At 41.6% G+C, this 15442-nt stretch overlaps 1 protein-coding gene across 7 annotated transcripts in view; it reads right to left on the minus strand.

The window, feature by feature from the left end:
* Positions 1 to 3053: 3053 nt before the first annotated feature.
* The window catches only part of SFXN1 (sideroflexin 1), a 38932-nt gene continuing 26543 nt past the window's right edge, over positions 3054 to 15442 (minus strand). For 4 of the 7 annotated variants that reach the window (XM_025210157.1, XM_025210155.1, XM_025210154.1 and 1 more), the window contains exons 9-10: positions 9271 to 9320; positions 3054 to 7372 (exon numbers count right to left, since the gene is read on the minus strand). In XM_025210157.1, the coding sequence (XP_025065942.1) occupies positions 7111 to 7372; positions 9271 to 9320 (312 nt within the window). In that variant the 3' untranslated portion in view covers positions 3054 to 7110. The other 3 variants (XR_003095267.1, XM_006028722.3, XM_014522294.2) reach the window with 3 other exon arrangements.

Here is a 15442-nt window from a genome sequence, read left to right on the forward strand (position 1 = left end):
AACAACCTTTTTGCTTTTGCAGTTGCAGCTTTAACAACAGTCGTAATAGTGTGGAGGAGAATTCACATTTCCCCCTCGCTCCCAAAGAAAAATCACCTCGAACGTCTAAAATTAAAAAAAAGCAGCAACCTGGGGAAATATGTATTGCATTGGCCACCGGCCTCTTTTGTTCAACAGGAAACGGGAACACAGGTATGCACCCTCTATGCTAAGTAGCTGATCAGTTTAGTGGAAAATGCTGCCCTCTTCTGGGCCTTGGGGTATTGCTTTAAAATTTAAGCAACATACCATTCAGAATGTGAAGATACTTGTGATGGTAACTGTTTTTTCCCATTATTTCTGAGTATACTTGCAGCTCATTAATTTCTCTCTACATTTTCTGGCACTGGACACCACTGTTGTATCTGAGCACCGTCAGGTTAAGCCAGGTACAAATATCCACCTTACAGCTCTGCCAACATATTTCAGCCCCGACTTTCAATACAGCTGTGGCAGGGCTGAGAACGTTTTCTAACCAAGGAGGAGAGGTTTCTTCCAGAGTGAAATCAGGCCATCATGGCTGGTATCCAAGTCCTTCCGTCCTTTGCTTGGCTACATAGCTTCTATCATAAAACTCCATGGAGGTGTGTTTTTTTATGGTACTGGAGGGGGAAATATACCATGGAGATTTTACCCACATCATATACCCATTAGTCTAGGACTTGGTGCTAATCATTTTGGTCTTCTGTCCGCGAGCAAAGGAATGAGAGTTATTCAAAAGAGACTCATAGATTCATAGATGTTAGGGTCGGAAGGGACCTCAATAGATCATCGAGTCTGACCCCCTGCATAGGCAGGAAAAAGAGTGCTGGGTCTAGATGACCCCAGCTAGATGGTTATCTAACCTCCTCTTGAAGACCCCCGGGGTAGGGGAGAGCACCACCTCCCTTGGGAGCCCGTTCCAGACCTTGGCCACTCGAACTGTGAAGAAGTTCCTCCTAATGTCCAATCTAAATCTGCTCTCTGCTAGCTTGTGGCCATTATTTCTTGTAACCCCCGGGGGCGCCTTGGTGAATAAATACTCACCAATTCCCTTCTGTGCCCCCGTGATGAACTTATAGGCAGCCACAAGGTCGCCTCTCCACCTTCTCTTGCGGAGGCTGAAAAGGTCCAGGTTCTCTAGTCTCTCGTCGTAGGGCTTGGTCTGCAGGCCCTTAACCATACGAGTGGCCCTTCTCTGGACCCTCTCCAGGTTATCTGCATCCCTCTTGAATTACGGCGCCCAGAATTGCATGCAGTACTCCAACTGCGGTCTGACCAGCGCCCGATAGAGGGGAAGTATCACCGCCTTGGACCTATTCGTCATGCATCTGCTGATGCACGATAAAGTGCCATTGGCTTTTCTGATGGCTTCGTCGCACTGCCGACTCATGTTCATCTTAGAGTCCACTAGGGACTCCAAGATCCCTTTCCACTTGCGTGCCACCCAGCAGGTCATTCCCTAGGCTGTAGGTGTGCTGGACATTCTTCCTCCCTAGGTGCAGCACTTTGCATTTCTCCTTGTTGAACTGCATTCTGTTGTTTTCTGCCCACTTGTCTAACCTGTCCAGGTCTGCTTGCAGCTGTTCCCTGCCCTCCGGTGTGTCCACTTCTCCCCATAGCTTTGTGTCATCTGCAAACTTGGACAGAGTACACTTCACTCCCTTGTCCAAGTCACTGATGAAGACATTAAAGAGTATCGGTCCAAGGACCGAGCCCTGAGGGACCCCACTGCCCACACCCTTCCAGGTCGAAGCCGACCCATCCACCACGACTCTCTGGGTGCGACCCTCCAGCCAATTCGCCACCCACCGGACTGTGTAGTCATCCAAGTCACAGCCTCTTAACTTGTTCACCAGTATGGGGTGGGATACCGTATCGAAGGCCTTCCTGAAGTCTAAGTATACGACATCCCGTCTCGTCACAACAGACTGATAAAGTTTGTCAAACTGTTTAGGATTTGAACTTCCTTTACATCAGGGTATCCAAACACATGAGCAATGGCATATCTTTGATATAAGCATATAAACAAAGAGCAAAGGTTTCCATAGGAGAGAGATCTACAGCAATAGAAACCGTGCCTGACTCTGAACAGCAGAATGGGGCTCTGCCCTTTGCATTCATGTAATGCGTATCCGCTGAAGATACCACAGTATTAAGGAAGATTAAAGTCCTAAACACCTAAAGCAGAAAATCTGATTAGCACATCATGACAGAGAACTTTTGGCTTGGTAAAGCAGAAGGCTCCTGGTGCCCTATATTTAACTTCACTTCTTGGTACTTGGAGACAAATCATCCTGGGGCAAAAGTCTACGGAACAAAAAGAAATGTGACAGATTGAGGTAGGGGAAAAAAACCCAGGTAAATCAGCACAGGTAAGTCAGATTTGTATATGAGTAGGTATAATCTCCTTCGCATATTCAACATTCCAAAACTTGAAATCATTGTGCCATCTTAACACACAAAACTGACAATCTGACCATAAATAGACCTTTTTGTGCAAGTAGTATAGGCATAAAATGTTCCTAGAAATAGAAAGGGGACAGAGTGAGGGATTTAGTGTCCAAGACTGCCAGAAAAGTAGCGGTGTTAGGGAAAAATGGTATGCAAGGTGAGAAGTTCTGCTTGCAACTTTCATTGGCTTTCACTGAAAGATAGGGGACTCGCTGCCTTTTTAAGCAATTCTCCTCCCCTCTCCCCAAATATTTATTGTGACACCAGTATGTTCCCCGCCCCCCCCATATTAAACATGTGGGATCTCAAAACAGAGTCAAAATATTGGTGATATTCAACATTGGGCTTTTTTTGTAGAAGCATAAATTAGTTGTACCCACCTCTGTATGTTAGTGCAGCTGTATAAAAGCTGTTTATGGCAGCCCATGCATTAAGAGTCCCCAAAAAGAAAAATACTGATTGCTTTAGTAGGTATCTTCAGACATCAGTACTCAAATCCACTGAAGTGCAAAGCATGAGGAAATACTCTCAAACACACCAAAAATACTATATTTGGAGAACACCAAAATGAGAGAGAAGCATTCATTTCAATCTGAGTTTATTTGATAGTTCATCCAGTTCAGTTTAAACATGACATTAACTCTGTCAACATTGGCAAGACATTAAGCTAATACTTAAATTAAAAACAGTCAGTCACCTCATCATTTAAAATTATATTCCCCAACTGGAAATATTAGTTATTCTGTTTTACCAGTTTTCAGAAAGTTTATTGCACTTTACTTGGAAATAGTTTTTAAAAACATTCTATTTCTAAGACCAGGATAAATTGCCTGATCTTTATACTATTTTGTTCTGCTTAATACAATGAAACTGTACAGTTATTTCTGTAGAAAAGCATTAATAGACTGAAGCTTCAAAAAAGGAAATAAAAAAAAATATATATACTCATGGTATATTTTTGTCCTCAGAGCTATACTTTGGTCACTGAAGAATCGCTTTTAATGGAAAGCTATCAATTCTTTTTAAACTAGGCTATATCTTTCATATAGAGCAATGATTAATTTGCAAATATCAGCATTTTGGAAAAAAAAAGCGAGTTCACATAAAATATTTGATTGCAAGAGTTAAAAAAACAACAATTGGAGAAATGGCACATTTAAAAACTAGACAAGCTCCTTTAAATAGGAGATGGTAATCATTAAATACATTCCTTCCTAGCTCTTCGACAACCATGTATGCAATTGTAGTTTTGTCTTTCGTTTTTTTTCTCTCAGAAATATTTATTGCAATAAAGGAACCCAAGGTCAGAATTCACTGGGGAAACCAGCTCAGTCCGACTAGAAAGGTTAAGACAAAAAAAGTGAGGTTTTGTAATTATGGAAGAAATACAGGTAAGGCTCAGTGGCATTCAAGGAGACTAAAGCTTCAGATCTGTTAATCCTTTCAGATCAAAGATAAACGTAACAACCATCAAGCAAATTTCTGCTTTATGAGAAAATTCACTCTGATCACACAGTCAAGCAAAAACTGCCACTATTGTTCTCTAAACTTTCAGACATTAGCTATGCTATATAGTCTCTGCATAACAACAACATACTGTCAGTAAAACACCATTGTTTTGTATATTACTTTGAACATCTACAAGTGTTGGGCCAATTTCTTTGCTAATGCAAAATGGCACAGCTTCAGAAAACTTGCTCCAATATACATCAAAAGAATTTGACCCTTGAAGTGTAAGCTCTCTAGAGTTATATTAGGTATACTGTACATTAAATATAGATGAGCATTGTAAACACAACGGGGTGCATGCCGGCAATGTTAATAATATGATGGAATGTACTCAGAAAAAGTGTTTGGGTATATTTTGTACAGTAACGGATTAAAACAGAAGTACATGATATGCTTTCTCTGTGCTCTTCAAGAAACACAGAGGTCGAACACATGACCCTCACATGAAACGGAGAAACACACTGTACTGTTGCAACAATATTCTGTTAGAAATGAGAGCACTTTGAATAGGCTGAACACAACAGGGCAGCATGTGTTGAATATAGTTAAAATAGAAACGCAGGAACTTTTCACGGAGTCTATAGATTTTAAGAAAGAAAAACGAGGAAAGGAAAAAAACCCCCTAAACTATCCAGTGCTGCTATTTCTGCTGAAGTCAAAACCTGAAGGTAAAGAGGGCATGGTCACCAACTGTTCTTTGGGGTTATTCCTTCTAGGATGATACAGGACAAGAAGGGCCTGGAGAAGCAGATCTGCAGTCACTGCTGGAACTGCAGGATCAATAATACGTAAAAAGGGACTTTTGTCCCAAGTGGAGGGAGAACAGGCAATACATTTAAGACAAGAAAATCTGATTTTGGGTGCATCTACATGAGATGTTTACAGTGGAACTGCCCAATTACCTCTGCACTCAACGTCTGCACATGAGGCCCTATTAGGTCACAGTAAGCTAATAAACACCACCATAGGATTTTCAAGTACTATCTGCAGTGGTGTTCTTAAGTGTGCAGCAACACACACGCAGATGCTGATGGGACCGGCTGGAGCACAAGGGTGCTTCAGTGCAGGGGCTGCCTCCCAGTTAGCTGCACTGAAGTACACTCGTGCCCCAACCAGCCCCTCTGCAGCATGCTGAGCTGGGTTGGAGCAGCCTTGGGCTGGCAGGCTCACCCCCCTGCCAGTCAGGGCTGCTCCGACCTGGCTCAACATGGTGTGGTCCTGGGTGCACGTGTAGACGCAGTGCCTTGGAGCAACAAACTCTGGTGCGATATGCACCAGAGTTTACTGCTCCTCATTAACTGCATGTATAGATGTACCCTTTGTGTGCTTGATTTTTTTTTTCTTTTAGCTGCTCGAGAGCTCAATGTAAACATTTTGGATATGTGCGGTTAAAGTTTCATTCAAGACTCAAAGTGGGCAATGAAATAACAAAATGAGTTTTTGAGATTTAAGAAAATATGAGAAGGAAAGTCTTTTTACATATATATTATAAAATAATGCAGATGTTCAAAATCATTTAACAAAAGGACAGATCAAAATTGAGCTCTTTTCAATAATGCTGGCACACAATTAAAAAAAAAAGTTCACAAAATATTTCCACCATCCTTGAATTATAATCCTTTATTAAAATACACGCGTCCTAAATCAGGACTGATCTCCTGGATCTTGGCTTTCAGTTCTGGCTCCAAGCGTGTTACAGACATGGAACTAGGCAAGAGAAAAAAAATAGTAAAAAGATTACACTTTAATGAACGGTTGGATCAAAAATATGGATAATGATGCATCTGATCAAGGCTTGTGGATAAGCAAAGGAGGCTTCAGATTTTTTCCTGTCCTATAGGGAAAATTCAGATTCTGAGACCCATAGCAATTAGCCTAATTTGACTGGTAATAAATTGTTCTCCGGATGCAAGAAATGGCTGCTTTACTGTTCTACTGAACTTCAACTCAGATGGTTACGATCCAATGGGCTTGTACATACAAACTGCACCCTTGAAAAGATGTTAACAAGTGTGTTATTCTACTCTGTTGAATCCAAGGAATTCTTTTACACGTGTAACATTTCTCTCTCACGAGTGAAGTGAATTCAGCTGATAAGTCATACAGAGCTGCAATGATTCAAATGCATTAAAAAAAAATTACCCATAAAATTAGCAAATCAATTCAATATGTTAGGGTGAAATTCTAAAAGCACTAATCTGAACCAAGAACCGACTACTTTCTCTATCCAACTCAATGTAGCGCTGCAATGTTTTTTGCTCTACATTTCTTAAATCTATTTTTTTTTAGCAGGAAAAGAGTATCTAAACTGTATTGCTGGGGTGATGAGAATTACAGTAGTGTAAGCATTAAGCAAGAGATGAATAAGCCTTCTGGGTTTCAGAAGTCAAAAGCTAGTGAATCTGTCCTCTAACTCTTAAACAAACCCTTAAGCTCCAATTTCAGTAATTAATTCATTGCTTACTTGATGCAGCACTTCTGATTCCAATGAATGATAAAAGCAAAATGTAAAACAACTGAAGTTTTAACACGAAGATGACAAAACTAATTGCATTACAGCTAACCTTTAAATGCAACCTGCCCATGTTTCTTTATGATCTCAGGGACATGAATGTTAGTTTTAAGTCCGTTTCTGAACTATTAAATACAAGTGAAAATATATTAAAATAGATGCAAAACTCTCTTAGTTAAAATCCTATTGGCCAAACTACAGACAGACTACAGTTAAATTGATGTTTATAATTCAGTGAGAATTCCCAAGTGAAAGTGAATAGGATCTCAAAATTCAACCACCACCATAATGCATAAAAATGGAACTCTAAGTCCTTTCACTGACCCCAGGCATTAGCAAGTCTATACTTCTTGTCCTGGCATTCAAGTCCCTATATTGCTCAGCTCCAATATGTATCCCTACTCATCTTTCTTTTTCACTTATCCCATCCTCTCTCTTCCATCAATGATGCCAACCTTAAAAGCTTTCTTTACCTCCTTCCAAGAAGCTCCTAGGGACAGGAACACCTTTCAAACCTGGTTCTCAAGCCATCTTGTTCAAATCTCATCTAAAAAATAAGACTAATTTCTGATGCTCTACCTGTCAGGGGTTAACAATTCTATTTGCTTACAGTTTTATTATTCCCCTTTAAGTTGTACTTCTTCCTTACTGTGCATCTTTGGTAACCATTTTCCCCCCCGTTGTGCCTGTATTTTGGAACCAACACTTATCATATCAAAATTTAAGCTATGATTTTGAATAGCAACGACCATTTCTTTCCTTGTTTCTTCGAAGCATTCTGTGTGCATCTGGATCTCACCGTTCACGTAACAATAAAAAAGCCATGTGTACCTTTTCTGAGGGAACAAAGCACAGCACAGAGGCGTAGCAAACACCAAACTACAATAAAACAAAAATGAGATACAGGTATTAGTTTAAAATCAAAAAGCAAAATTCTGACCAAACAAGAGCAGTGCGCTCTTAGGACAGTAGCCATTTCATTCTCATTACTTTTCATGCACGATAGAGCAAGAATGAATGAAGTCCATCCTCCACTGCCAGGCCCCTTATCTCTATCTCTTTGAAGACTGCAAAGAGATGCATCACTCCGCCACTTAAACATGTGGAGTATTTCAATTTGGTGGCATTTAATTCACTTTGAATGTCACAACATAAGGGGCTACGCTTTGTGAAATCTGCTGATTTTAATGCAGGTTGAAGAAAGGCATCACATTACAGGTTGAGATTCAACATTATCCCTTGCACAGGCAGGGTGCTTGTACATGACAATCATCACAATGTACCTGTGATGAAAATGTTATTTGTATGGCTTAATGTGCACCACTATTGGGGGTTTTAGATGGAGTTTGCATTGTTGCAAACATAACTACATCTGGATGTAGCTTAGTTTGCAACATTGCAAGTTGCAACGATGCAGCTGTCAGCTCGCCCCCCAGTCGCGGGAGAGGTGGGCAGGCTCCACAGAAAAAAAAAAAAAAGATTGGGCCCCTCACCACTTCTGCCTTCAGCAGGCTCCTGCAGTTGGCAGGATGCCTGGCGCGGCCCAAGAATGGGTTGGCTTGTCCCTGGGGCAGCGCGAGAAGGTAGCAGGAGGGTGGCTGGCTGTGCTGATGACTGCAGAAGGTGGTGAGGATGGTGCATGGGGTGTAGGGCTGCCTGGGAAGGCTGCTAGCTTCCTTGAACACACCCAGGCTTCCAGCACCCTGTGCACCATCCTTGCCGCCTTCTCCGGTTGCCAGCACACCCAGCTACCTTCCTGCCACCTCCCCGCTCTGCCCCAGGGACAGGGCAGCCCGTTGCCAGGCGGCCCCAGGTGTTCTGCTGGCCTTAGGAGCAGCGAGGGGCCTGATCCTTTTTTGGTGGAGCTTGCCTCTCCTGCAGCTGGGGGTCAAGCTGCAGGTGGGCTGAACTACAGGGCCCCCGGTCTTCTGTCTGTGGTGGTGGTGCCCCCCAGGGCCATCTGGGTGGGGTGCTAGCAGGCCGGATGCTGCCCCAGCTCAGAGGCAGCATCTAGTGTGATCCAACTCTTCCCCAACCTCGCCTGCTGGAAGCCCATCGAGTGCTGCTCCCTAGGCAGGCTCAGGGTAGAGTTAGATTGGGCCGGGTGCTGCCTCTGAGCTGGGGCAGCATCCAGTCCAATAGCACGCTACCTGGGAGGCCCTGGGGGCGTTGTTGCTGCCGAGGAAAGGACCGGGGTCCCCTGCAGCTCAGGGGTTGCTCGGCCGACCAGCAGCTCACCCCTGGCTGCGGGAGAGGCAGGCAAGCTCCGCCAAAAACCAAAAAAAACAAACAAAGAAACAAAAGGATTGGGCCCCTCACCGCTACATGATGGAAAATTTGAAACAGTTTAGTCCTCAGGGTTTTATTCTATGCCTCACCCTTTCAATTTAGGGGGCACAGAACAAAACCATGGGGATTAAACCCCCGTCCCATATACAAGCGCCCGCAGTCATCAAAATCTCATTTCTGAATCAGCTGCAAGACAGAACTCTTTTCTTTGCTGACTTGGTTTAATAATACTATCACCAATAGCTGTCATAGGAAAACCATGGAAACAAGACCTTTTTTTGTTTCAACAGGTAGTACTAAACAAAATGAGAAGATGTAAATAATACAGTTTTGCTGACATCTCACAGAAGAAGTGAGTCACTTTAGTTGTTTGTTGGCTTTCCCGCCTAAATCCAGATACACCAAACTTTTAAGGGAACTCTAGCCAACTCTTAAAGATAGCAGATGCCTCAAAAATAGCAGCAGACAAGCAATCTAAAGGAACTCACCAGAATCCAACTAATCCAACTTGAATGGGGGCACTCATCCAGGGGAATCGCTGTGTTAAAAATAAATATTACAAAGTGAGTATGTTGCCTTTTTCCCCTCCAGGTTTTTGGATGTTTCTTATACTATAAGAAGCAGACTGACAGCAGTTAAAATCTAGGCACAGTGCAGACACATGCAAACTCTGCAGATACCTGACCTGCACTAACTTACTTTGACCCTGATGGCAAATACCGCTGATCTGAGAACCTGCTCCAAAGCTCTTTGGTATAAATGGAGTGCCTCCCACTAATATCAGTGTGCATTAGTCTACTGAGAACTAGATTCTCAGATGACTGACCACTTATTTTATTCATAACTTGATCCTAACTTGAGTCTAGGGACTAGCTCCTAGGTAAGGCTGCTTTATGCCAGCACACTGTGGCTACAAAACCAGAGTCTGGTCTGGAAGGTTTCCCCCACTGCAGTTGAAACCCTACATTAGCATTGAACAAGAGTAGGCTCTGATGGTACATCCCACTTCTCCAGCATAAGGAATTTGGCTAAGACAGCATTATGCTGTGTTGATGCTTGGCTATAGCTTCAGTCTCTTGGGGACTATTATGCTATTCTAACTTATACCTGAGGACTTTCTTGGCCTGCAGCAGCTGTCACCCGAAAGTCATGGGAATGCCAACGAAAGATATAAGCTATGTTCATATCACCTTCCCTCACCACATACACTGCATGTTTTTCTCAGCTATCAGTTCCTAGAGATAAAACAAGTACAGCACAGTTGTGAGAGCCTTACTCCCCTTGAAATTAAAGGAAAAATAAATAGAAACTGTGATTTAAAAAAAAAATTTTTTTTTAGTAAAGCAATATAAATATTGTGCATATACGTGTGTATAAACAGGAACTAAATAAACATGAGAGGTATGGTTATTTTGTTACGTTGCACTTTTTTGCAGTTATCAATTGTACTGATAAAAAAGGAAAAAGGAGGCTTTTTGCAGATCCTTAGATTATGTTTTAAAAGATGAAATAAAAACTGGTTAGAAATTTAGCTGGAGTTAATCACTAATGAAATGAAACATATTTTAAGACGACTCTGCTGTGATGGGCACTGGCATTACCATAAAATGAGTCCCTCCAGAAAAGCATGACACGCACAATTGCTACCATAACAGTATGTGGATTTAAAACAAAACCATTAATTAGTCACAATTATGCACTGCAGTGGATAAGTATAAAGTTGATGTTTCTGTGAGAAGCATTCCTAAAGCTGTGAGGGTTGGGGGGGGAAACTGGTGAACAAAAGACAGAACTGAGTGTCAGTGTTTTAAGGGGGAAAATGGAAATGCTAGGGGATAAGGGCCATGTTTAAGAAAGTATGACAGCGGCGGTGCTAATTAATTGCAGCAGACAAAGGGAAGGAAAACAATAATAGAACAAGCTCTCTCTCTCAGGATTGAGAGAGAGGAAGTAACATAGCTATTCGTTCCCCTCTGTTGGAGATGATCTGAAGTCCAAAAATGGCTGCAGAAGAGAACTGTCCAATTCATCAATTATCTGCAAAAATAGATAACAAAAAAGGCAACTATGTCAAAGGAAAACAGACTCAGCAGTGCCCCACTGTTTCGGCATCGCACTCAAATGCTTTCATTGGACTTTTGCCCCAGAAATATTTGTGCAAAAGACTTGTTTTTTCCACATAGGGAAAGTTAAGAAACGATGAGAACAACACTGGGGGGAATAAGAAAAGGCCTCAAAGATGGTAGTGTGTGTGCCTAATCACAGCTCACAAATAGGATCAGACGATTGTGGGATTATTCTCTCTCCTATGTTTGTGGGCATGCAAATCAGATTCCTCACTCCAAAAGACTGCCTGTAGGAGAACTGATGGCCGATTCCAAGCAAGAGACAATGAGAGCAGAGCTATTCCTACAGTATAAAGGCAGCACCTCAGTTGGGCATAACATTATTTCCCAAAAAGACAGAGCAAGGCTTTTAATCACCTTGACGCAGGGTAGTATCTAACCTTCATCTGAGTGGGACATTACACTAGAAAACACAAGTGTGTTCAATAGCACGATTAACGTTGACAAGGTCATTTCACGGAACTTTCATTATTAAAATATCTAATAAATAAAAACTTACAGCCTTTCTTTTCCAAAAATGTTGTCCGAAGACCTCAATGTTAGGGGAGGAGAAGATGAAGCTAAAATGGCTTAGTTTTAGAAACTGTATCTGGGAAGGGCAAAAACAAACCCCACATGCCTACGCAGCAGAAATGTACTTACTAAACACAAGCAAAACGTGCATCAGTACAAAGAGATAATAAAATCCACAGAAGTGTAAGATGATGAAAAGATGTAATGAACTAAAATTCTATCATTTGACCCAGGAAGGCAGCAATTCTGACTTTAATTTCCAAATATTGTGCGCGCTAGGCTTAATGACATCATGGTTAGGTAGCGCACACAGAAGATGCAGAAAGGATAATTAAAGTTGAGCAAGAAAAGGCAATAAAGAGCAGTGGGATTGTAATAACTGCTTCATCTTTTGTTAAATCTTCCAGATTGCTAACAGTGCATAATTCCATTGAGCAATAAAGGGATAGACGGAGGGTCCCTGAATGCATCATCTCTTGGTCATTTAAGAATAAAGTTAAGTAAAACAAGACTGTAGAACAGGTGCTCTTTCTAGTTAAGGAAGGGTTGGGAGCAGTTGTTTAAGTTGCAGACTAAGAATATGATTAAATGGTTATAGTGTGTTAAAGAAAAAAAAGGGAGAGGAGTCAACTTGACTCTCAGGAATGGTATGCAGAACAAAGCAGAGTGCAGGTGGTGATCTTGATTGCGGGATGAAATGGATTTGTGAAGCACATCAGAATGTCTGAAAAAAAATATCAGACAACAGGAAGTTTAAAAAGGTTGTTTGTTTCTTCCAAACACTGACCCTAGAAGAGTTTAAACACAGCTGAAATTAATCTGCAAACCCTCCATTTTTGAAGAACCATAGTCTTACTGCTCCTTCTACGAGTGGCTGATATAATGGCCTGGCTCTTAGAACCAGCTAGCCAAATATGAGTCAACAGAAATGAAGAAAACAAACAATTTACATCCTGATGATCAGGAACCACTGCATTGCTTCATTATGAATTATACTCACTCAGTTTAGGGAAAAACATATGGACATACTTTAGTGCTTTCAAAAGGAGGAATAATCAGGTTTATCAAAAAAATAAGCAGGCTTATGTTAGTGATGTTTAGCACTACTTACGAGCTCCTCTAGCATAACGTATTGTTAGCATTAAAATGCTCTCATGTAAAACAATGTGTGAGAACACAATGACAATGCTTTTCCAAGACAGTAATGTTCACGTCTTTTAAACTGAACTGGAAATAAGATAAGATACCCCTGACATTGTTAAAAAACAATGATATAGAACAGAGAAGATGCTCTATGGTAGAATATAAAGAAATGCAGGCTGCTGAATGACAATTGCTAGTTTATTTTCTGGCCTTCTGGTTATCTGCCAGTGATGAGATTTGGCAGACGCAGAAGAATGGTTTTCTGGAATGCTGGTGGGTCGCAAATCAGAGTGAAACGAATGGGTTAGTAAAGCAGTTTGTAGATGGTGTCTCAGAACTGCAGGTGGGATGGTGCTTCTGGAAACCTCAAGAGGACATGCGTAAGCTGCTTGTTAAAAATGCAGCTCATTCCTTAATGGGTTTAGAGCTACTCTATTATCAAGTGTTACCACTGACTAACTGCAGAGCAAGGTTTCACCTGAACTCACAGTCTCTGAAGCTGAGGGGAAGGAACAGGAGAGCATAAACAGCCATGATGGTACCAAAGAACACTGAGTAGCCACTGAAGAAACATCTCATGTGTGTTGATCTGAAAAATTCACAACACCCTTATGTTGATTATACTGCACAATGAATAAAGGATGTTTGACGCCGACCCTTGTGGAATCATCCTTCACTGTTCTCGCAACAGATCTCATGTATCTCCTAGTTGGGTGGATATGACAGACATGACATTCCCCCACGGTATGAATGCACAGAATTATCCTGGCAATCTGAACTTGCAACTCCTTTGATTTCAGGAGAGAAATATATGTGGTATTTTGAATATTAATTTTTCAAGTTTGTTACTGTTGTATGAGCTGCTTGTAATGATGCCTCATGTAGTCTTAACGGTCAAAAGGAAGTCCAAAAATGAACAGGCAGGCCAATCAGTATGACTCATTTAAGCTACGGAAAATGCAATTAGCATACATTGGAGCTTCGCTTCTCAGGCAGGACAGCCATTCAGTTAAAATTTTCCACACACATTTCAATTCCAGAATTCAACAACTAGGTGCCCTGTATTAGCAGTGCTATAAGCACATTTTTTTTTTAAAAGAAAAAAGCTGCTCTCAGGAAAAATGTAGTTTTCTAAATTGGGGGACAAAAGGAAGATCATAAATAGTTGTTATGCCAATACACACAGTTTTCATTGCTGAAATACAACCGCTAATCTAAATTTAACAAATCCTAAGATTAAGAAAAACAGAAATAAAACAAATGTTTTAGTTACCCCTGGGGGTAACTAAACACTTCATCTAAAACTTGACTCAAAGTTAAAACACCAAAACAAACCACACCACACCACACCACTTTTACAAGGGATTGTCAGGAAGATATTGGGCACTGACAGATGTGCAGTCTCCGCTGTAACTCACGGTGCTTCACAGAAAGCACCATGAGTTACAGTGACCCCCCCCACCTGCAATCCAACAGATGTTTGCTGTTGGGTTAGCAGGGGTGGGGGATCAAGCTTGACTTGGAGCCGATCCAGGAGGAGCTGCGTGTCTATGGCCTCTCTTGCCTAGGCCCACCTCCCCAGGGGGAGAAGGGAAGGAGAGAGATCTGCGGGCTGGGGTTGCAGGCTGAAGGGAGGGCAGGTGGATTAAAGCTCCCTTCCAGTGAGACCAGGCAAACCCCAGCCCGCAGTTTCCTCTCCCTCCCTTCTTCCCCTCCCATCCTGCAGACAGCACTGGGGGTGGGGCTGGGCTGCATCAACCCAGCCTTGTTCGTGTGCTGGGACTAACAGAAGTTAATAAAGCTGCTCCACTTGGGAGCACCTTCGTCTGAGCCCTCATTATACGAGGGTTAATTTGTTGCACGATCGAGCATTTTTAAAGCACTCTGCAGCTGTGCACTTCTGTCAAGGCATAGCTGTACAGTGCTTTCAGAGTGACCAAACATCACTTCTGTCAGCACCCTATATGTCCTTACTGCAAACATTCTCATGCTCCTGGCTATGCCTGACCACTGTATCTCTCCATAGCTATCAATGCAAAATTCAGTCATTAGCTTGAATGGGTAAATATGAAACCAACCCTTAGCGCTGAAGAAAGCCATGACTTTGGTACCTCACCTGAAATCTGCATAATTCACAGCATAGTAACATGGGAGCCCAAGTCATAAATATCATCATTGTTCTTTTTAAACATATGTATTTTAGTTTATGTTTAAATTTACAGATTAAAACTGCATTTAAATTAAGGGAATTTTTTAGAAAAGCGCTTTGTATTTTATTAGTGTGAATAAAAAAAATACACTTGATGAAAATGCCATTGTAGCAGCTGGTTCTCTCAGCATTTTAAAGGATAATTTTTAAACCAAATTTTTAAAATACTACTTCACAGCAGCTAAGTAGTGGCTCTATCTGTTGACCAATGCCTAAAAGAACAACTTTGAAATTATGCATGCTATATTTCTTTAAAAAAAACCCCAAACCTAAAAAAGCCCAACAATACAATAACTGTAAATACAGAAATGGAATAGACTTATTGAAGTGAGAGCAGAACAATTTCACATTCTGCTAGGAAGTATCTTTAAAGAGAAAATCATAACATTTTCATTGCATTTGGAGAGGTATACACAGTTTGAGGGGGTAAAGGAGGTCTACAGATAGCATAAATGTTATTGGAAAACAGATGGCAACATGTGCGGGGCTCACAGTATTAAACTTGAGGGTGTAGCAAGTAATCCATTCATTCCTTTCACTAAGCTTTCAGGCAGTCCTTAGGTGAAGGACTGGTTAGGTGAAAATATTATAATCACAGAACCTTTGAGCAGAGAAAGCTTTGAAAGCGTTTCACTAACCTGAGGCCAGCGCAACAGCCTTATTCCTGCT

Source organism: Alligator sinensis, unplaced genomic scaffold, assembly GCF_000455745.1.
Source record: "Alligator sinensis unplaced genomic scaffold, ASM45574v1 scaffold360_1, whole genome shotgun sequence".
NCBI lineage: Eukaryota > Metazoa > Chordata > Crocodylia > Alligatoridae > Alligator > Alligator sinensis.